This window comes from Pristiophorus japonicus, chromosome 5 (genome assembly GCF_044704955.1).
Source record: "Pristiophorus japonicus isolate sPriJap1 chromosome 5, sPriJap1.hap1, whole genome shotgun sequence".
NCBI lineage: Eukaryota > Metazoa > Chordata > Chondrichthyes > Pristiophoridae > Pristiophorus > Pristiophorus japonicus.
The window spans coordinates 292,158,147-292,182,534 of NC_091981.1; the positions used below are offsets into that span (position 1 = coordinate 292,158,147).

Genomic DNA, 24,388 nt, shown 5'->3' on the forward strand with positions numbered 1-24,388 from the left:
TAGAAATGGATTGACAAACTAATATCTCGGCAAACAATTCCTCTTGTTGAATATCCTAATACCAAGGAGCATTAAAAACTGAAAAGCAAAGAGCAAAAAGAGGTTAGGCAGCATGATTTCACCTGGAGGTCAGTAGAGTTGTGGAATAAACTCGAGGGAAGAACATTTAAACATGCAATTTAAATGGCGACATAGGACTAAATAGACACCTTCTCACAAATAGAAGCATTTGAAGAATATGTTGAAAATGCAGGTAAGAATGTAAGAACATAAGAACATAAGAAATAGGAGCATGAGTAGGCCATACAGCCTCTCGAGCCTGCTCTGCCATTTAATACGATCGTTGCTGATCCGATCATGGACTCAGGTCCACTTTCCTGCCCGCTCCCCATAACCCCTTATTGGTTAAGAAACCGTCTATCTCTGTCTTAAATTTATTCAATGACCCAGCTTCCACAGCTCTCTGAGGCAGCGAATTCCACAGATTTACAACCCTCTGAGAGAAAAAATTCCTCCTTATTTCAGTTTTAAATGGGCAGCCCCTTATTCTAAGATTATGCCCCTAGTTCTAGTCTCCCCCATCAGTGGAAACATCCTCTCTGCATCCACCTTGTCAAGCCCCCTCATAATCTTATACGTTTTGATAAGATAGAAACATAGAAAATAGTTGCAGGAGTAGGCCATCTGGCCCTTCAAGCCAGCACCATCATTCAATAAGATCATAGCTGATCATTCCTTCAGTACCCCGTTCCTGCTTTCTCTCGATACCCCTTCATCCCTTTAGCCGCAAGGGCCATATCTAACTCCCTCTTGAATATATCCAATAAACTGGCATCAACAACTCTCTGCGGTAGGGAATTCCATAGGTTAACAACTCTCTGAGTGAAGAAGTTCCTCCTCATCTCAGTCCTAGATGGCTTACCCCTTATCCTAAGACTATGTCCCCTGGTTCTGGACTTCCCCAACATCGGGAACATTCTTCCTGCATCTAACCTGTCCAGTCCCGTCAGAATTTTATATGTTTCTATGAGATCCCCTCTCATCCTTCTAAACTCCAGTGAATACAGGCCCAGTCGATCCAGTCTCTCCTCATATGTCAGTCCTGCCATCCCAGGAATCAGTCTGGTGAACCTCCGCTGCACTCCCTCAATAGCAAGAACATCCTTCCTCAGATTAAGAGACTAAAACTGAACACACTATTCCAGGTGGGGCCTCATCAAGTCCCTGCACAACTGCAGCAAGACTTCCCTGCTCGTAGACTCAAATTCCCTTGCTATGAAGGCCAACATAACATTTGCCTTCTTCACCGCCTGCTGTACCTGCATGCCAACCTTCAATGACTGATGAATCATGACATCCAGGTCTCGCTGCACCTCCCCTTTTCCTAATCTGCTGCCATTCAGATAATATTCTGCCTTCGTGTTTTTGCCCCCAAAGTGGATAACCTCACATTTATCCACATTATACTGCATCTGCCATGTATTTTCCCACTCGCCTAACCTATCCAAATCACCCTGCAGCCTCTTGGCGTCCTCCTCACAGCTCACACCGCCACTCAGTTTAGTGTCATCTGCAAACTTGGAGAAATTACACTCAATTCTATCATCCAAATCATTAATATATATTGTAAAGAGCTGGGGTCCCAGCACTGAGCTCTGCGGCACTCCACTAGTCACTGTCTGCCACTCTGAAAAGGACCCGTTAATCCCGACTCTCTGCTTCCTGTCTGCCAACCAGTTCTCTATCCATGTCAGCACATTACCTCCAATACCATGTGCTTTGATTTTGCACATCAATCTCTTGTGTGGGACCTTGTCAAAAGCCTTTTGAAAGTCCAAATACACCACATCCACTGGTTCTCCCCTGGTTCTCCACTCTATTAGTTACATCCTCAAAAAATTCCAGAAGATTTGTCAAGCATGATTTCCCCTTCATAAATCCATGCAGACTTGGACCAATCCTATCACTGCTTTCCAAATGTGCTGCTATTTCATCCTTAATGATTGATTCCAACATTTTCCCCACTACTGATGTCAGGCTAACTGGTCTATAATTACCCGTTTTCTCTCTCCCTCCTTTTTTAAAAAGTGGTGTTACATTAGCAAATACCTCGAGTCCATAGGAACTGATCCAGAGTCAATAGCCTGTTGGAAAATTATCACCAATGCATCCACTATTTCCAGAGCCACTTCCTTAAGTACTCTGGGATGTAGACTATCAGGCCCTGAGGAATTATCGGCCTTCAATCCCATCAATTTCCCTAACACAGTTTCCTGCCTAATAAGGATATCCTTCAGTTCCTCCTTCTCACTAGACCTTCGGACCCTTAGTACATCGGGAAGGTTATTTGTGTCTTCCTTTGTGAAGACAGAATCAAAGTACTTGTTCAATTAGTCTGCCATTTGATCACCTCTCATTCTTCTGAATTCCAATGAGTAGGGACCCAAACTTCTCAACCTTTCCTCATAAGTCAACCCCCTCATCCCCGGAATCAACCGAGTGAACCTTCTCTGAACTGCCTCCAAACCAAGTATGTCCTTTCTTAAATATGGAAAATAAAACTGCACGCAGTATTCCAGGTGTGGCCTCACCAATACCCTGTATAACTGCAGCAAGACTGCCCTGCTTTTACACTCCATCCCCTTTGCAATAAAGGCCAAGATTCCATTGGCCTTCCTGATCACTAGCTGTACCTACATACTAACCTTTTTAATTCATGCACCAGGACCACCAGGTCCCACTGTATTGCAGCACTACGCAATTTTTCTCCATTTAAATAATAAGTTGCTCTTCGATTTTTTTCTGCCGAAGTGCATAACCTCACACTTTCTAACATCCATCTGTCAAGTTTTTGGCCACTCACTTAGCCTGTCTATGTCCTTTTGCAGGTTTTTTGTGTCCTCCTCACACATTGCTTTTCCTCCCATCTTTGTATCGTCAGCAAACTTGACTATGTTACACTCGGTCCCTTCATCCAAGTAGTTAATATAGTTGGGGTCCCAGCACTGATCCCTGCAGCACCCCACTAGTTACTGATTGCCAACCTGAGAATGAACCATTTATCCCAACTCTCTGTTCTCTGTTAGTTAGCCAATCCTCTATCCATGCTAATATATTACCCCCAACCCCGTGAACTTTTATCTTGCAAGGTAACCTTTTATGTGGCACCTTGTCAAATTTCTTCTGGAAGTCCAAATACACTACATCCACTGGTTCCCCTTTATTCACCCTGTTCATTACATCCTCAAAGAATTTCAGCAAAGTTGTCAAACATGACTTCCCCTTTATAAATCCATGCTGACTGAATAATGCTTTTCCAAATGTCCTGCGACTGCTTCTTTAATAATGGACTCCAACATTTTCCCAACCATAGATGTTAGGCTAACTGGTCTATAGTTTCCTGCTTTTAGTCTGTCTCCTTATTTAAATTAGGGTGTTACTTTTGCAGTTTTCCAATCTGCTGGGACCTCCCCAGAATCCAGGGAATTTTGGTAAATTACAACCAGTGCATCCACTATCCCTGCCGCTACTTCTCTTAAGACCTTAGGGGGATTTATCTGCCTTTAGTCCCATTATCTTACTGAGTACCACCTGCTTAGTGATTGTGATTGTGGCAAGTTCCTCCGCCACTGTAGCCCCTTGACTATCCACTGTTGGGATATTGTTAGTGTCCTCGACCGTAAAGACTGATACAAAATATTTGTTCAGAGTTTCTACCATCTCCATGTTCCCCATCACTAATTCCCCGGTTTTGTCCTCTAAGGGACCAACATTTACTTTAGCCACTCTTTTCCTTTTTATATGCCTGTAGAAACTCTTGCTATCTGTTTTTATATTTTGTGCTAATTTACTTTCATAGGGCTAGAACCTGCACTTTTGTGGACGGGCGATATTTCCGGCGTGGGCATTAAAAAAGGGTTTTCAGATCGCCGGCTTCTCACCCATTCTCAAAGCACCTAGTTTTAACTTTTGAAAATGGGCGTTAGCAGAGCAATATGGGCAGTAGCTTTAAATTGTTTTGTCCTTCTGCTGTAAAGTGTGGCCATCCTTAGCAACGGCATGACAATGCTGGATTCCCATGATTCTGGAGGTCAAGGGTCATCATGACATGTGCAGAAGAGGAGACAGAGAGAGAGGGAGCTCAGAGGGACTGAAGGTGTGTCTGGGTGCGGTGTGGCTGCTTTGGGAAGAAGAAGGGACATTTAGAGCTTCACAGCAAATAGGCAAACAAAAAGTAGCTGTTACCAGCCACATATTTGACCGAATTTGTCCTATAATGGAGAGAGAGGAGGAGGCACCACAGCACGCTGTGGAGACTGACGCTGGAGAGAGCAGTGAGGTGGGAGGGGAACACATTGGAGGGCGCAAAAGAGCCAGGAGGTTCTCGGACGAAGGAAATGCCTCGCTCCTGCAGGAGGCCGAGTTACGCTGGGATGATTTGACACAGGGAGGGCGTGGGAAGCCCACCCCAAAGGCCTACCAGAAGATATGGACCGAGATAGCAGAGCTGGTCTCGTCGGTGACCAATGAGGGGCGTGAGGACAACCAATGCTGCAAACGATGGAAAGACCTTGTGGAATCCACAAGAGTAAGTGTTACATTTATTTACATGTACTTATGTATTTATATAATTTGATATGTTACAATCATGAGTGACTATCAGCAGATGTGAGGTCTTTTACCGAGAATGTTTTACTCAAAGCCTGCAGTCACGGTGTACGTCTTTAGGTAAAGAATGATAATTATCATAATAATCATGATTACATCTGTCGGTTATGTGTTGTATCAGTGTCTGTGACAGTACCTAGCAATGACATCACGCAATGATCTCATAAAAGTGGAGAAAAGTAAAAGTGGAGGGCAGAGAAACCGAAGGAAAAATCAAAAAGGGCCACATTATAGCAAAATTCTAAAGGGGCAAAGTGTGTTAAAAAGACAAGCCTGAAGGCTCTGTGCCTCAATGCGAGGAGTAATCGTAATAAGGTGGACGAATTAACTGCACAGGCAGCAATTAATTAATATGATATAATTGGCATCACGGAGACATGGCTCCAGGGTGACCAAGGCTGAGAACTCAACATCCAGGGGTATTCAACATTCAGGAAGGATAGACAGAAAGGAAAAAGAGGTGGGGTAGCGTTGCTGGTTAAAGAGGAAATTAACGCAACAGTAAGTAAGGACATTAGCTTGGATGATGTGGAATCGGTATGGGTGGAGCTACGGAATACCAATGCGCAGAAAGTGCTAGTGGGAGTTGTATACAGACCACCAAACAGTAGTAGTGAGATTGGAAACAGCATTAAACAAGAAATTAGGAATGCGTGCAATAAAGATACAGCAGTTATCATGGGCGACTTAAATCTGCATATAAATTGGGCTAACCAAACTGGTAGCAATATGATGGAGGAGTATTTCCTGGAGTGGATTAGGGATGGTTTTCTGGACCAATATGTCGAGGAATCAATTAGAGGTCTGGCCATTATAGACTGGGTGATGTGTAATGAGAAAGGACTAATTAGCAATCTTCTTGTGCAAGGCCCCTTGTGGAAGAGTGACCATAATGTGGCAGAATTCCTTATTAAGATGGGAGTGACACAGTTAATTCAGAGACTAGGGTCCTGAACTTAATGAAAGGTAACTTCGATGGTATGAGACATGAATTGGCTAGAAGAGACTGGCAAATGATACTTAAGAGTGTTGACAGTGGATAGACAATGGCAAACATTTAAAGATCACATGGATGAACTTCAACAATTGTACATCTCTGTCAGGAGTAAAAATAAAATGGGGAAGGTGGCTCAACTGTGGCTAATAAGGGAAATTAAGGCTAGTGTTAAATCCAAAGAAGAGGCATATAAGTTGGCCAGAAAAAACAGCAAACCTGAGGACTGGGAGAAATTTAGAAATCAGCAGAGGAGGACAAAGGGTTGAATTAGGAGGGGGAAAATACAGTATGAGAGGAAGCTTGCCGGGAACATAAAAACTGACTGCAAAAGCTTCTGTAGCTATGTGAAGAGAAAAAGATTAGTGCAGACAAACGTAGGTCCCTTGCAGTCAAGATTCAGGTGAATTTATAATGGGGAACAAAGAAATGGCAGACCAGTTGAACAAATACTTTGGTTCTGTCTTCACGAAAGAAGACACAAATAACCTTCCGAAAGTACTAGAGGACCGAGGTTCTAGTGAGAAGGAGGAACTGAAGGAAATCCCTATTAGGCAGGAAATTGTGTTCGGGAAATTGATGGGATTGAAGGCAGATAAATCCCCGGGGCCTGATAGTCTGCATCCCAGAGTACTTAAGGAAGTGGCCCTAGAAATATTGGATGCATTGGTGATCATTTTCAAACATTGTATCGACTCTGGATCAGTTCCTATGGACTGGAGAGTAACTAATGTAACACCCCTTTTTAAAAAAGGAGGGAGGGAAAATGGGTAATTATCGACCAGTAAGCCTGACATCAGTAGTGGGGAAAATGTTGGAATCAATTATTAAAGATATAATAGCAGCGCATTTGGAAAGCAGTGACAGGATCGGTCCAAGTCAGCATGGATTTATGAAAGGGAAATCATGCTTGACAAATCTTCTGGAATTTTTTGAGGATGTAACGAGTAGAGTGGACAAGGGAGAACCAGTGGATGTGGTGTAGTTGGACTTTCAAAAGGCTTTTGACAAGGTCCCACACAAGAGATTGGTGTGCAAAATCAAAGCACATGGTATTGGGGGTAATGTACTGACGTGGATAGAGAACTGGTTGGCAGACAGGAAGCAGAGAGTCGGGATAAACGGGTCCTTTCAAGAATGGCAGGCAGTGACTAGTGGGGTGCCGCAGGGCTCAGTGCTAGGACCCCAGCTATTTACAATATACATTAATGATTTAGATGAAGGAATTGAGTGTAATATCTCCAAGTTTGCAGATGACACTAAAGTGGGTGACGGTGTGTGCTGTGAGGAGGACGTAAGAGGCTGCAGGGTGACTTGGACAAGTTAGGTGAGTGGGCAAATGCATGGCAGATGCAGTATAATGTGGATAAATGTGAGGTTATCCACTTTGGGGGCAAAAACACAAAGGCAGAATATTATCTGAATGGCGGCAGATTAGGAAACGGGGAGATGCAATGAGACCTGGATGTCATGGTTCATCAGTCATTGAAAGTTGGCATGCAGGTACAGCAGGTGGTAAAGAAGGCAAATGGTATGTTGGCCTTTATAACTAGGGGATTTGAGTATAGGAGCAGGGAGGTCTTACTGCAGTTGTGCAGGGCCTTGGTGAGGCCTCACCTGGAATATTGTGTTCAGCTTTGGTCTCCTAATCTGAGGAAGGACGTTCTTGCTATTGAGGGAGTGCAGCGAAGGTTCACCAGACTGATTCCCGGGATGGCTGGACTGATATATGAGGAGACACTGGATTGACTGGGCCTTTATTCACTGGAGTTTAGAAGGATGAGAGGGGATCTCATAGAAACATACAAAATTCTGACGGGACTGGGCAGGTTAGATGCTTGGGAAGTCCAGAACCAGGGGACCTAGTCTAAGGATAAGGGGTAAGCCATTTATGACTGAGATGAGGAGAAACTTCTTCACTCAGAGAGTTGTTAACCTGTGGAATTCTCTACCGCAGAGAGTTGTTGATGCTTGTTCGTTGGATATATTCAAGATGGAGTTAGATGTGGCCCTTACTGCTAAAGGGATCAAGGAGTATGGAGAGAAAGCAGGAAAGGGGTACTGAGGTGAATGATCAGCCATGATCTTATTGAATGGTGGTGCAGGCTCGAAGGGCCGAATGGCCTACTCCTGCACTTATTTTCTATGTTTCTATGTTTCTACATCTCCATCTGGGTGTATGCAATTTGTTGAAATGTATGGGGGCTGGGGACCATGCTCCTGCTTTACCTTTGTATTCTGTGTTGCTGGACATGTTGAACATGTGATTTATATCAATGATGGAAAAATTGGGGTGTGGGTAGGGGTTGGGTGTTATTGCCTGTGATACTTTTGATTTTAGACTAATGTTGGAATCAAATTTTTGTTATTGAACGGAACCTTGTTGCGCATTGTCTCAGATAGCTGCACCGTTACACACTGGTGATTCCTTAACATGAAAGGGTTAAATACAACTTAACATCAATTAATGTAAACTTTAACTGGCACCAAGGTGATGGGCACCATTGATGTCTGAACTGCACACACACAGCAATGTGTCAATGTTGCCACTCACATCAGCGCTCTTTCAGGCAAATTGTTCAGATATCCGCTCTTCATGTAAGAGTGGGATTTTAAAAATGCCAGCCACACCACTGGCGTTCATTCAGAACAGTTCCACTCTTTGTGGCCGTTTTTTTGGGTGAGCAATATTGTGGGCGATATGTGTGTGAGATGGTGAAATTGAAGCTGGGCGATCTGTTGGGCGTTATTTTCGGTAAATATGCTCTTCCCGACAAAAAAAAGTGGGCGGGCGTTAATATTGAATTTCAGCATTAAATCAGTGCGGAAATTAGTGCTGGACGATATTATGGGCATTGATTTCGCCCATTCTGATGATTCCGCCCAAAAAAAGTGGGCGGGCAGTAATATTTTTTCCCGGCGTTATGCACATGGGGAAAGTAACGCTCGCCGATAAGTTTCCTAAAAATGGGTGTCAGTTTCCATTTTGTGGCTAAATGGGTGATATCTGGGCGTTATACATCATTTTAGCAGAAAAATTAGCGTTTAGTGGGCGTTAAGCATGCAAAAAAAGTGCAGGTTCTAGCCCATGGTCTATCTTCCCTTTCTTAATCATTTTTTTAGTCATACTTTGCTGGCTTTTGAAAGCTTCCCAATCTTCTGTCCTCCCAGTAGTTATGTCCACTTTGTATGCCCTTGTTTTTAATTGGATACCGACCTTTATTTCTTTAGTTAGCCACGGATGGCTATCTTTTCTTTTACACCCTTTCCTCCTCACTGGAATATATTTTTCTTGAGAGTTATGAAATATCTCCTTAAATGTACGCCACTCTTCATCAACCGTCCTACACTTTAATCTATTTTCCCAGTCCACTTTAGCCAACTCTGCCCTCATACCTTTGTATCCCCTTTAAGCTTTGTACGCTGGTTTGAGATCCAACTTTCTCGCCCTCGATCTGAATTTGAAATTCAACCATGCTATGATCACTCATTCCAAGGGGATCCTTTACTAGGAGATTGTTTATTAATCCTGTCTCATTACACAGGACCAGATCTACGATAGTCTGCCCCCTGGTTGGTTCTATTACATACTGCTCAAGGAACCTATCCCTTATGCACTCTATGAACTCTTCCTCAAGGCTACCCTGACCAATTTGATTTTTCCAATCAATATGGAGGTTAAAATCACCCATGATTATTGCTGTTCCCTTTTTACAAGCCCCCACTATTTATGCTCCGGCCAACAGAGTTGTTACTGTTAAGGGGCCTTATCGACTATGCCCGCCAGTGACTTTTTCCCCTTATTATTCCTTATCCCCACTCAAACTGTTTCAACATCCTAATCATTTGAGCCAATATCGTTTCTCACTATTGCATTGATTCCATCCTTTATCAACAGAACTATCCCAGCTCCTTTTCCTTTCTATCTGTCCTTCCGAATTGTCAAATGCCCACGTCTCTGTAATGGCTATCAGATCATACACATTTGTATCTATTTGTGCCATCAACTCATCTATTTTGTTATTTTGTCTAAATACGTGCATTTAGACAAAGAGCTTTAAAAAATGTTTTTACCCTTTTTTCCTGCTTGTTTCCTCTGTCCTTCAAACTCACTTTCTTCATTTTTGCTTTCTAATTCCAGCTTTACTCCCCTCCCTGAATCTATTCCCAGGTAAGTAGGTTTAACTTTATCAAAAAGGGACAGAGTTGTTAGACAAGTGACTTTTTCCTGTATTAAAAATGCTTATCTTCTTTTAAAAAATGATACCCATGTTATCCAAGGAAAGGAAGCTCAGGGCTTTGGTCAGCCTGCCTGAGGCAAGTGACAATGTTGCAGGGTAGGAAAGAGATTTATTTCTTCTTCTTGGGATTTAGCAATACATAGAAACATAGAAAATAGGTGCAGGAGTAGGCCATTCGGCCCTTTGAGCCTGCACTGCCATTCAATGAGTTCATGGCTGAACATGCAACTTCAGTACTCTATTCCTGCTTTCTCGCCATACCCCTTGATCCCCCTAGTAGTAAGGACTACATCTAACTCCTTTTTGAATATATTTAGTGAATTGGCCTCAACAACTTTCTGTGGTAGAGAATTCCACAGGTTCACCACTCTCTGGGTGAAGAAGTTTCTCCTCATCTCGGTCCTAAATGGCTTACCCTTTATCCTTAGACTGTGACCCCTGGTTCTGGACTTCCCCAACATTGGGAACATTCTTCCTGCATCTAACCTGTCTAAACCCATCAGTATTTTAAATGTTTCTATGAGAACCTCTCTCATTCTTCTGCAATCCAGTGAATACAAGCCCCGTTGATCCAGTCTTTCTTGATATGTCAGTCCCGCCATCCCGGGAATCAGTCTGGTGAACCTTCGCTGCACTCCCTCAATAGCAAGAATGTCCTTCCTCAAGTTAGGAGACCAAAACTGTACACAATACTCCAGGTGTGGCCTCACCAAGGCCCTGTACAACTGTAGTAACACCTCCCTGCCCCTGTACTCAAATCCCCTCGGTATGAAGGCCAACATGCCATTTGCTTTCTTAACCGCCTGCTGTACCTGCATGCCAACCTTCAATGACTGATGTACCATGACACCCAGGTCTCGTTGCACCTCCCCTTTTCCTAATCTGTCACCATTCAGATAATAGTCTGTCTCTCTGTTTTTACCACCAAAGTGGATAACCTCACATTTATCCACATTATACTTCATCTGCCATGCATTTGCCCACTCACCTAACCTATCCAAATCACTCTGCAGCCTCATAGCATCCTCCTCGCAGCTCACACTGCCACCCAACTTAGTATCATCCGCAAATTTGGAGATACTACATTTAACCCCCTCGTCTAAATCATTAATGTACAATGTAAACAGCTGGGGCCCCAGCACAGAACCTTGCGATACCCCACTAGTCACTGCCTGCCATTCTGAAAAGTACCCATTTACTCCTACTCTTTGCTTCCTGTCTGTCAACCAGTTCTCAATCCATGTCAGCACACTATCCCCAATCCCATGTGCTTTAACTTTGCACATTAATCTCTTGTGACTTAATTGCATTTGCAAATTTCATTCAAAGATTAAGGAAGATCACATGAAGAGTAGTTCTTTTAATATTCTTCAGTCTACAACTTACCACGATCGTCTTCCAATTGTCTAGTAAGGACTTCCCACTCTATTGACAGAGAATAGAACTATTCAGTTGTAATGTTGAACATCAAAGTAACGAGCTACTGATCAAAGCTGAAGTGCAGTAAGATTGAACAGCAATAAATATTTAGTGACATTAAGCATTAAAGGATTTAACAGATATTCCTTGGTAGGATCATCCTCATTATTCAGACAATGATAATATCCACATGGAATGTAGCATGGCTTTGTTTATTTAAATGTTTAACATAAAATCAGAACCTTCCCTTTGTGCGGGTTGTAGCTCTGTTGTGGACTAGTATCCTCAGTTCTTTTACTAGTAGTGTGTACTGCTAGACATGCTACTGTGAATGTTTTCCCTGTGTGTGGTGACTCTGCCTTTGCTTTTGGGCCAGTCTGAAGCTTAGGCTCTGACTGAAATAAAAAGGAGTTACTCAGGACACTGCTCATTTCAGTCAGTAACATCATGAACAGAGTGAAACTCAAAATGATGGGTTTCTGTGACCCCACAGAACTAACAAAATGTTAATATTAACAAAATATATTTTCACCTTTTCCCAACTGATATTTGGAAGGAAGCCTGTACAAAACCCTAATAAGGTCTCCTCCACATTATAGGAAAGCGATTATGGCTTTAGCGAGAGTACGACACAGATTCACCAGGTTGTTGCCTGGTATGAAGAAATAGAAATACACAAGAAGACTTGAAAAATTGGGGCTTTGCAAGTTAGAACAATGCAGATTGTGCGCAATAGGATAAGAATGTTTAAAATTATAAATGGATGGGACAGGGTAGATAGAAACAGGTCAGGCAGCATCTTTGGAGAGAGAAATAGAGTTAACATTTCATGTCGATGACCTTTCGTCAGAACTGGAATAAGTTAGAGATGTAACAGATTGTAAGCATTTACAGGGGCAGGGAAAGGAGGGAAGGGGAGGAAAGAAGAAAAGGGAAGGTCTGTGATAAAGTGGAAGGCAGAAGTGATTAAATGACAAAAGTTATGATAGTACAAAGCAAAAGGAGATGGTAATGGGACAAATAAAGGAACAAAAGATGAGTCTAGAAGAGGAGTAAATCAGAATTGCAGAATCATCAACAGCTGCCATGTGAAGAAATAGGGACTGAGACCAGAAGGCTGTAAAGTGCCTAATCAAAAGATGAGGTTCTGTTCCTCGCACTTGTCTTGAGCTTTGTTGGAACAGTGTAACAGGCTGAGGACGGAGAGGTCAGAGTGGGAGTGGAGCGGAGAATTAAACTGGCAGATGTCCAGAAACTTGCGGTCACGCTTACGGACTAAGCGGAGATGTTCTGCACAGCAGTCACCCAATCTGCGTTTGGCTCCCCAATGTAAAAGAGACCGCATCGTGAGCAGCGAATACAGTATACTAAATTGCAAGAAGTACAAGTAAATCGTTGTTTCACCTGATGCTCGGGGCCCTGGATAGTGGGAAGGGAGGAGGTAAGAGAGCAGGTGTTGCATCTCTTGCGTTTGCATGGGAAGGTGACATGGGAAGGGGAGGGGGTGTTGGGGCGATTGAGAAGTGGATCAGGGTGTCGAGGAAGGAGCGGTCCTTTCAGACTGCTGAAAGGGGAGGGGAGGTGATAGAAATGGCAGAGGATGATTCATTGAATGTAGGGGCTGGTGGGGTGAAAGGTGAGGACAAGAGGAACCCTATCGTGGTTCTGGGAGGGAGGGGAAGCGGTGAGAGCAGAGGTGCGGGAAATGCCATGTCAACCATGATTGAGGGGAATCCTCGATTGAGGAAAAAGGAAGACATAGCGGAAGCACATATGGAAGGTGGCATCGTCAGAGCTGATGTCAAGAAGGTGGAGAAACTGGGAGAATGGAATGGAGTACTTACAGGAAGCGGGTTGGGAGGAAGTGCAGTCCATTGAGATGGGAAGTCAGGGGACCTATAGTGGATGTTTGTCGATAGGCTATCCCCAGAAATGGAGACAGACAATTCAAGGAGGGGAAGGAAGAGTCAGAGATGGGCCATATGAAGGGAATGGGCCAAATATTGCGGTCGGAGGCTTCCTTCAGACGAATGCCTCCGACCCGAAAAAAATCGATGAAAATACCTGGTGGTCCCGAAGGAACATAAGAAGATAAGAAATAGGAGCAGGAGTAGGTCGTAGGGCCCCTTGAGCCAGCTCCGCCATTCAATAAGATCATGGCTGATCTGATCATGGACTCAGTTCCACTTCCCCGCCCACTCCCCATAACCCCATAATCCCCTTATTGTTTAAGAAACTCTCTATTTCTGTCTTAAATTTATTCAATGTCTTAGCTTCTACAGCTCTCTGAGGCAGCGAATTCCATAGATTTACAACCCTCTGAGAGAAGAAATTTCTCCTCATCTCTGTTTTAAATGGGTGGCCCCTTATTCTAAGATCATGCCCTCTAGTTCTAGTTTCCCTCATCAGTGGAATCATCCTCTCTTTATCCACCTTGTCAAGCCCCCTCATAATCTTATACGTTTCGATAAGATCACCTATCATTCTTCTGAATTCCAATGAGTAGAGGCCCAACCTACTCAACCTTTTCTCATAAGTCAACCCCCTCATCCCCGGCATCAACCTAATGAACCTTCTCTGAACTGCCCCCAAAGCAAGCACATCCCTTCGTAAATATGGAAACCAAAACTGCACGCAGTATTCCAGGTGTGGCCTCACCAATACCTTATATAGCTGTAGCAAGACTTCCCTGCTTTTACACTCCATCCCCTTTGCAATAAAAGCCAAGATACCATTGGCCTTCCTGATCATCTGCTGCACCCATATACAATCCTTTTGTGTCTCATGCACAAACACCCCCGCCGTACTGCGGTACTTTGCAATCTTTCTCCATTTAAATAATAACTTGCTCCTTGATTTTTTTCTGCCAAAGTGCATAACCTCACACTTTCCAACACTATACTCCATCCGCCAAACCCCTGCTCACTAACCCAGCCTGCCCATGTCCCTTTGCAGGTTTGTTGTGTCCTCCTCACACATCGCCTTTCCTCCCACCCTTGCAGCATCTGCAAACCCAGCCATGCCACACTCAGTCCCTTCCTCCAAGTCGTCAAAATAGATTGTAAATAGTTGGGGTCCCATCACTGATCCCTGCGGCACCCCACCAGCCACTGTGTTACGAACTAGAGAATGAACCATTCATCCTGGCTGGCTCCCTGCCAGCCAGCCAATCCTCCACCCACGCCAATAGACTACCCCCAACCCTGTGAACTTTCATCTTGCGTAGCAACCTCCCATGTGGCACCCCGTTAAATGCCTCCTCGAAGTCTAAACACACCACATCCACTGGTACCCCTCCATCCACCCAGCTCGCCACATCCTCCACGTACTCCAGCAAATCCGTCAAACATGACCTCACCCTCATAAATCTATGCTCCCTCTGCCCGACCCAATTTTGTTTTTCCAAATGTCCCGTCACTGTCTCTCCAATAATGGACTCCAACCTTTTCCCAACCACAGATGCCAGGCCAACCAGTCCACAGTCTCCTATGACCCATGTAAACAGTTTTTTTTGGACAGCTCACCAGTAGGTTGCTCAAAAAAGTAGGTTTTAAGGAGCGTCTTAAAGGAGGAAAGAGAGATAGAGAGGTGGAGAAGTTTAGCGAAGGAATTCCAAAAGTTGGGGCCAAGGCAGCTGAAAGCACAGCTGCCAATGGTTGTGTTATGTATTTAACCCCTTGTAACCTGCATGACACCTGGCCACCAGAGGGCCCACCTGTTGGAGTCCCAAGGGATCCTAGCATCCCTTGGGGGCACAGTATATAAGCAGGCCATCCACGAGGTACCTGCACTCTGTAGTCTTATTAAGGGGGCTCAGGTCACACTTGCTCATTGCACATAGTACTCAGTTTCATCCTTTATTATGAATGTACCAATTGGCGACGAGGTAACGAACAACCGCGTGAAAACGCAAAGAACAGTCGGTATCCTGGAGAAGTTCTCAGAAGGGGACGATTAGGAGGCATTCGTGGAGAGACTCGACCAATACTTCGTGGCCAACAAGCTGGAAGGGGATGAGAACACCACCAAACGAAGGGCGATCCTCCTAACTGTCTGTGGGGCAACAACCTATGGCCTCATGAAGAATCTATGGCCCCGGCAAAACCAACAGAGAAATCCTAAGAAGAATTGTGTGCGCTGGTCCGGGAGCACCTAAATCCTAAGGAAAGCGGTTTGATGGCGAGATATCGGTTCTACATGTGTCAGCGATTGGAGGGCCAGGAAGTGGCGAGCTATGTCACCGAACTAAGGCGCCTCGCAGGCATTCTCATCCCCTTCCAGCTCGTTGGCCACGAAGTATTGGTCGAGTCTCTCCACGTAGGCCTCCCAATCGTCCCCTTCTGAGAACTTCTCCAGGATACCGACTGTTCCTTGCATTTTCGCGCGGTTGTTCGTTACCTCGTTGTCGTTGTTCGTTGTCGCAGGACATTGTGAGTTTGAGGGGTTCCGAGAACAAATGCTCAGAGACTTTTTTGTACTGGGAATTGGACATGAGACAATCCTTCGCAAACTGTTGGCTGTAGAAACTCTGAATCTAAGTAAAGCCATAACGATAGCTCAGGCATTTATGTCCACCAGCGACAACACCAAACAGATTTTGCAGAGTAATAAAGTTTCAGCCAGTACTGTGCATAAAGTAACATTGGTCTCGAGCAGGAATGTACATGGCAGAATGTACATGTCGGCTGCTGCGGTCCGACCTCAGATGACCCAGAGTCCGCCATCAATCGTTAATGCGAGGCAGTTAACACCTTGTTGGCACTGTGGAGGTGATCATCGGCCCCATCAATGCCGCTTTAAGCACTATGCGTGCAACGGTTGCAAGAACAATGGGACACCTCCAGCGAATGTGCAGGTGAGCTACAAACCCTGCAAACCACCACGTTGCAAAGGAAGATCGATCCACTCTGGATCAGGCTGAATTGGAGACTCGTACCGAGGAGGCAGAGGTGTATGGGGTACACACATTCACTACAAAATGTCCACCAATAATGTTGAAAGTTGAACTGAATGGTGTTCCAGTATCTATGGAACTGGACACGGGGGCAAGTCAGTCCATAATGAGTAAAAAGGCCTTCGACAGGCTGTGGGGCAAAAAGGCACACAGGCCCAAGCCCCATTCACACCAAACTAAGGACTTACACCAAGGAATTAATCCCTGTAATTGGCAGTGCAGAAGTCAAAGTCTCCTATGACGGAACAGTACACGAACTCCCGCCGTGGATTGTGCTGGGGATAGCCCCACATTGTTTGGCAGAAGCTGGCTGGGAAAAATCCACTGGAACTGGGACGACATTCGTCCATCAACAACGCCTCACGTACCCAGGTTCTGAGCAAGTTCCAAGTTCCCATCGTTGTTCGAGCCAGGCACTGGAAGCCTCTCGGGGGCGAAAGTGCAGATCCATTTGGTTCCCAGTAGGCGACCCATCCACCACAAGGTACGGGCGGTACCATACATGATGCGTGAAAAAGTGGAAATTGAACTGGACAGGCTGCAATGAGAAGGCATCATCGCACCGGTGGAATTCAACGACTGGGCCAGTCCGATTGTCCCGGTACTTAAAGAGGACGGCACAGTTAGAATTTGTGGGGACTATAAAGTAACGATTAACCGTTTTTCGCTGCAGGACCAATACCCACTACCCAAGGCAGACGACCTATTTGCGACCCTGGCTGGAGGGAAGACGTTCACTAAGCTGGACCTGACCTCGTCCGACATGACGCAGGAGCTGGAGGAATCTTCAAAAGGCCTCACCTGCATCAACACGCACAAAGGTTTGTTCATCTACAACCGGCGCCCGTTCGGGATTCGGTCGGCCTTGGCGATCTTCCAGCAGAACATGGAAAGCCTGCTAAAGTCGGTTCCTTGCTCCTTGCACCATGGTTTTCCAGGACGACATATTGGTTACAGGTCGAGACACCATTGAGCACTTGAAGAATCTGGAAGAGGTTCTTAGTCGGTTGGATTGCGTGGGGCTCAGGTTGAAATGCTCAAAGTATGTTTTCCTGGCACAGGATGTCGAGTTCTTGGGAAGAAGAATTGCAGCATACGGCATCAGACCTACCGACGCCAAGACGGAGGCCATCAAAACGCGCCGAGACCACAGAACGTGACGGAGCTGCGGTCATTCCTGAGACTCCTTAAGTATTTCAGTAATTTCCTACCTGGGTTAAGCACCCTGCTAGAACCCCTACATGCGCTACTGCGCAAGGGAGACGACTGGGTATGGGGGAATTCACAAGAGGCTGCCTTTAAGAAAGCCAGAAATCTGTTGTGTTCAAGCAAACTGCTTGTCCTGTATAACCCTTGTAAACGATTAGTGCTAGCTTGCGATACGTCATCATACGGGGTCGAGTGTGTGTTACAACAGGCTAATGAATCGGGGATTTTGCAACCGGTCGCTTATGCATCCAGGAGTTTGTCCAAGGCCGAAAGGGCCTATAAAAATAATGCACCAGTACTTATTTCGCCTCAAGTTTGAGCTTGAAACTGACCACAAGCCGCTCATATCGCTGTTCTCTGAGAGCAAAGGGATTAATACCAATGCCTCTGCCCGCATCCAAAGATGGGCGCTCACGCTGTCGGCATACAACTATGTAATCCGCCACAGACCGGGCACTGAGAACTGCGCAGATGCTCTCAGTCGGCTGCCATTGCCCACCACAGCGGTGGAAATGGCACAGCCAGCGGACTTGTTCATGGTCATGGAGGCATTCGAGAATGAGAAGTTCCCCGTTACAGCCCGCCAGATCAGGACCTGGACCAGCTAGGATCCTTTACTGTCCTCGGTAAAAAAACTGTGTCCTCCATGGAAGCTGGTCCGGTATCCCAGCGGAGATGCAGGAGGCAATTACGCAGTTCCTCAGACCAAAAGACAAGTTGTCTCTGCAGGCGGACTGTCGATTGTGGGGCAATCGCGTGGTCTTGCCCAAGAAAGGCAGAGATACGTTCATATGTGAATAGCACAGCACCACCCAGGCATCCTAATGATGAAAGCTGTTATGTATCTGGACTTGTATATACTCTGTACAGCCACCAGAGGGCTCATTCCCCGGAGTCCCAAGGGATCTCATAATCTCTTGGGAGCACTGGTATTTAAGAGTGCTTCACAGGTCGGAGAGGCACTCTGAAGTCCTGCAATAAAAGACTAAAGTCACACATTAATTTGAGCTCACAGTGTTCAGTCTGACTCTTTCTCCATACACTACAACTGGCGATGAAATACAGATAGCGAACCCAAAGATGCAGAGAACAGTGGGCATCCTGGAGAAATTCTCAGAGGGAGATGATTGGGAAACTTTTGCGAAGCGACTCGACCAATACTTCGTGGCCAACGAGCTAGATGGGGAAGAGAGCGCTGCCAAACGTAGAGTGATCTTCCTCACCGTCTGTGGGGCACCAACATATGGCCTCATGAAGAATCTGCTCACTCCAGCGAAACCCACAGAGAAATCGTACGACGATTTGTGCACACTGGTCCGAGAGCATTTGAACCCGAAGGAAAACGTTCTGATGGCGAGGTACCGGTTCTACACCTACAAAAGGTCTGAAGGCCAGGAAGTGGTGAGTTATGTCGCCGAGCTAAGACGCCTTGCAGGACATTGCGAATTTGAAGGACATTTGCAGCACATGCTCAGAGACTTTTTCGTGCTTGGCATTGGCCATGAAACCATACTTTGCAAACTTTTGACTGTAGAGACCCCAACCTTGAGCAAGGCCATAGCGAGAGCCCAGGCGTTCATTGCCACCAGTGACAATACTAAGCAAATCTATCAGCACACAAGTGCTGCTACAAGTACTGTGAACAAAGTGACGTTGTTTTCGAATCGTAACGGACAGGGTAGGTCACACATACCTACAACTCCACGTCCGCAGATGTCTCAGAGTCCACCATCAAGGGTGATGAATGCAAGGCCATTAACACCTTGTTGGTGCTGCGGGGGTGATCATTGCTTCCATTCAAGCCGATTCAAAGGGCACATTTGCAAGGGCTGTGGAACAATGAGATACCTCCAATGAGTGTACAGGCGAGCTGCTAGGCCTGCTAAATCTGCAAACCACCACGTTGCAGAGGCGGACAGATCCACGGAGGAACACGACGAAACAGAACCTCTGATAGAGGAAGCAGAGGTACATGGTGTTGTGTTCCGAACACAGATGAGACTGCACACAGGGAGGTTAAAGTAACGGTGACCTCAGTCTTTATTAAGACACTCCAGAGTGAGGAACAGGCCTTTGGGGCCGGCTTATGTACAGTGCTCCCAAGGGATGCTGGGATCCCTCGGGACTTCAGGGGATGCGCTCCCTGGTGGCAGAACATGGGAGTGCATGCTTTATAGATACACAACATCACTCCCCTGCCGAAGTCAAAGTGAAAACGATTGACAAGGTGAGGCGGTTGGGAGCCTTTCTTTCCCTGGTGGACCGCCTCGGTACAAATGTCTGTTCTGGTGTGTTGGATGTGCCCTCGCTGGACTGGCGTGTTGTTGGCCCTGCAGGGCCGCTGGGTGAGTCTGGCCTTGATGGGCTGTTGGGCATGATGGGTTCGATTTCCTGGTCCGGGGTGGTGCCGTTGATCTTTGGGTGTGTGTTGTGGGCTCGAAAAAGGTGATGTCTGCTGTGGGTTGTTCAGGGCAGTCTGTGAACCGCAGCCTCGTTTGGTCCTGGTGCTTTCTGCAAATTTGTCCATTGTCTAGTTTGACTACAAACACCCTACTCCCTTCTTTAGCTATCACCGTGCCCGCGATCCACTAGGGACTATGTCCATAGTTTAGCACATACACAGGGTCATTCAGAACAATTTCCCGTGACACAGTGGTGCGACCATCATTTACATTTTGTTGCTGCCGCCTGCTCACTACCTGATCATGCGAGAGTCTGGTTTTAAATGTCTTTTTCATGAGTAGCTCAGCCGGGGGCATCCCTGTGAGTGAGTGGGGTCTCGTGTGTTAGCTGAGCAGTACTCGGGACAGGCAGGTTTGGAGTGAGCCTTCTGTGACTCGTTTGAGGCTCTGTTTGATTGTTTATACTGCCCGCTCTACCTGCCCATTGGAGGCTGGTTTAAACGGGGCCGAGGTGACATGTTTGGTCCCATTGCGGGTCATGAATTCTTTAAATTCGGCACTGATGAAACATGGCCCGTTGTCACTGACCAGTATGTCAGGCAGGCCGTGGGTGGCAAACATTGCCCTCAGGCTTTCAATGGTGGTGGTGGTGGTGCTTCCCAACATTATTTCACATTCAATCCATTTTGAAAAAGCATCCACCACCACCAGGAACATTTTACCGAGAAACGGGCCCGCATAGTCGACATGGATCCTCGACCATGGTCTGGAGGGCCAGGACCACAAACTTAGTGGTGCCTCTCTTGGCGCGTTGCTCAACTGAGCACACATGCTGCAGTGGCGTACACAGGACTCAAAGTCAGAGTCGATACAGGGCCACCACACGTGGGATCTGGCTATCGCTTTCATCATTACTATACCTGGGTGTGTGCTGTGGAGATCCAAGATGAACGTCTCTCTGCCCTTTTTAGGTAGCACGACGCAGTTACCCCACAACAGGCAGTCTGCTTGAATGGACAGCTTGTCCTTTCGCCACTGGAATGGCTTGATTAGCTTATGCATTTTAACGGGTTTAACAGGGATGCTGGCCCAGCTCCCATGCAGTATACAGTTTTTTACTAGGGACAGCAGAGGATCTTGGCTGGTCCAAGTCCTAATCTGGCAGGCCGTGACAGCTGATTTATCATTTTCAAACGCTTCCATTACCATCAACAAATTTGCTAGCTGTGCCACCATCAACAACTTTGCAGGCTGCGCCATTTCCACCCTCGCTACAGGACCAATACCCGCTACCCAAGGCAAACGACCTATTTGCGACGCTGGCAGGAGGCAAGACGTTCACCAAGCTCGACCTGACTTTGGCCTACATGACACATGCTCGAGGAGTCTTCGAAGGGCCTCACCTGCATCAACAGGCACAAGGGAATGTTCATCTACAACAGATGCCCGTTTGGAATTTGGTCAGCTGCAGCGATCTTCCAGAGAAACATGGAGAGCCTTCTCAAATCGGTACCACGCACAGTGGTTTTTCAGGACGACATATTGGTCATGGGTCGGGACACCGTCGAGCACCTACAAAACCTGGAGGAGGTCCTCCAGCAACTGGATCGCGTAGGGCTGCAGCTGAAGAGGTCAAAATGCGTCTTCATGGCAACAGAAGTGGAGTTTTTGGGGAGAAGGATCGTGGCGGACGGCATTCGGCCCACAGACGCCAAGACAGACGCTATCAAGAACGCGCCCAGGCCACAGGAGTTGCGGTGGTTCCTGGGACTCCTCAACTATTTTGGTAACTTCCTACCGGGGTTAAGCACCCTCCTAGAGCCCCTACATGTGTTACTGCGTAAAGGTGACAACTGGGTATGGGGAAAAAAAACAAGTAATTGCTTTTGAGAAAGCCAGAAACATTTTATGCTCCAACAAGCTACTTGTATTGTATAACCCGTGTCAAAGACTCGTGCTAGCATGTGATGCGTCGTCGAATGGAGTCGGGTGTGTATTACAACAAGCTAACATTGCGGGGAAGTTGCAACCTATCGCCTATGCTTCCAGGAGCTTGTCTAAGGCCGAGAGGGCCTACAGCATGATTGAGAAAGAGGCATTAGCGTGTGTGTTCGGGGTAAAGAAAATGCATCAGTACCTGTTTGGCCTCAAATTTGAGCTGGAAACTGATCACAAGCCCCTCATATCCCTGTTCGCTGAAAACAAAGGGATAAATACTAACGCCTCAGCCCGCATACAAAGGTTATACGCATATATCAGCGTATAACTATACCATCCACCACAGGCCAGGCACCGAGAACTGTGCAGATGCTCTCAGTCGGCTACCATTGCCCACCACGGGGGTGGAAATGGCGCAGCCTGCAAACTTGTTGATGGTGGCGCAGCCCGCAGACTTGTTGATGATCATGGAAGTGTTTGAAAATGATAAATCAGCTGTCACGGCCCGCCAGATTAGGACTTGGACCAGCCAAGATCCTCTGCTGTCCCTAGTGAAAAACTGTGTACTACATGGGAGCTGGGCCAGCATCCCCATTGAACCCGTTGAAATGCAAGAGCTAGTCAAGCCGTTCCAGTGGCGAAAGGACGAGCTGTCCATTCAGGCAGACTGCCTGTTGTGGGGTAACCGTGTAGTGCTACCCAAAAAGGGCAGGGAGACGTTCATCTCGGATCTCCACAGCACACACCTACATCAATAGTAATGATGAAAGCGATAGCCAGATCCCACGTGTTGTGGCCCGGTATCGACTCTGACTTAGAGTCCTGTGTACGGCAATGCAGCGTGTGTGCTCCGTTGAGCAACACGCCCAGAGAGGCACCACTAAAGTTGTGGTCCTGGTCCTCCAGAGCATGGTCGAGGATCCATGTCAACTAGGCGGGCCCGTTTCTCGGTAAAATGTTCCTGGTGGTGGTGGATGCTTTTTCAAAATGGATTGAATGTGAAATAATGTCGGGAAGCACTGCCACCGCCACCATTGAAAGCCTGAGGGCCATGTTTGCCACCCACGGCCTGCCTGACATACTGGTCAGTGACAACGGTCCATGTTTCACCAGTGCCGAATTCATGACCCGCAATGGGATCAAACATGTCACCTTGGCCCCGTTTAAACCAGCCTCCAATGGGCAGGCAGAGCGAGCAGTACAAACAATCAAACAGAGCCTTAAACGAGTCACAGAAGGCTCACTCCAAACCCGCCTGTCCCGAGTACTGCTCAGCTACCGCACGAGGCCACACTCGCTCACAAGGGTGCCCCCGGCTGAGCTACTCATGAAAAGGACACTTAAAACCAGAATCTCGCTGGTTCACCCCAACCTGCATGATCAGGTAGAGAGCAGGCGGCAGCAACAAAATGTAAACGATGGTCGCGCCACTGTGTCACGGGAAATTGAACTGAATAACCCTGTGTATGTGCTAAACTATGGACATGGTCCCAAGTGGATCGCGGGCATGGTGATAGCTAAAGAAGGGAGTAGGATGTTTGTAGTCAAACTAGACAATGGACAAATTTGCAGAAAGCACCTGGACCAAACGAGGCTGCGGTTCACAGACTGCCCTGAACAATCCACAGCAGACACCATCTTTTTCGAGCCTGCAACACACACCCAGAGGATCAACGACACCACGTCGGACCAGGAAATCGAATCCATCACGCCCAACAGCCCAGCAAGGCCAGGCTCAGCCAGCAGCCCTGCAGGGCCAACAACACGCCAGCCCAGCGAGGGCACAGCTAACACACCAGAACAGACATTTGTACCGAGGCGGTCCACCAGGGAAAGAAAGGCTCCCGACTGCCTCACCTTGTAAATAGTTTTCACTTTGACTTTGTCGGGGGAGTGGTGTTGTGTATCTGTAAAACATGCACTCCCATGTTCCACCACCAGGGAGCACATCCCCTGAAGTCCCAAAGGATCCCAGCATCCCTTGGGAGCACTGTATACAAGCCGGCCCCGAAGGCCTGTTCCTCACTCTGGAGTGTCTTAATAAAGACTGAGGTCGCTGTTACTTTAACCTCCCTGTGTGTAGTCTCATCTGTGTTCGGAACACAACAACTGGCGACGAGCACATGAATCCAACGCAGTGATGCAGCAAACTGTGGGCATCCTGGAGAAGTTCTCGGAGGGTGAGGACTGGGAAGCCGATGTCGAACGGCTAGACCAGTACTTTGTAGCCAACGAGCTGGACGGAGAAGGAAGCGCTGCAAAAAGGAGAGCGGTCCTCCTCACGGTCTGCGGGGCACCGACCTACAGCCTCATGAAGAATCTTCTGGCTCCGGTGAAACCCACAGATAAGTCGTATGAGGAGCTGTGTACACTGGCACGGGAGCATCTTAACCCGAGGGAGAGCGTGCTGATGGCGAGGGATCGGTTCTACATGATCTGAAAGTCAGGAAGTGGTGAGCTACGTCGCCGAGCTAAGGCGACTTGCAGGACAATGTGAGTTTGATGGCTACCTGGAGCAAATGCTCAGAAACTTTTTTGTACTGGGCATTGGCCACGAGACCAT

The 24,388-nt window shown here is 46.7% G+C and overlaps 1 protein-coding gene across 2 annotated transcripts in view; it reads right to left on the reverse strand.

Moving 5' to 3' along the window:
* LOC139264029 (uncharacterized) overlaps window positions 1-24,388 on the reverse strand; it is a 202,853-nt gene that overhangs the window by 102,153 nt on the left and 76,312 nt on the right. For both annotated transcript variants that reach the window (XR_011593281.1, XM_070880132.1), the window contains exon 14: window positions 11,290-11,328. Coding sequence is in view for 1 of the 2 variants with exons in the window: in XM_070880132.1 (XP_070736233.1) it covers window positions 11,290-11,328 (39 nt within the window). In the remaining variant the exon portion in view is untranslated. The remainder of the gene's footprint in view (window positions 1-11,289; window positions 11,329-24,388) is intronic.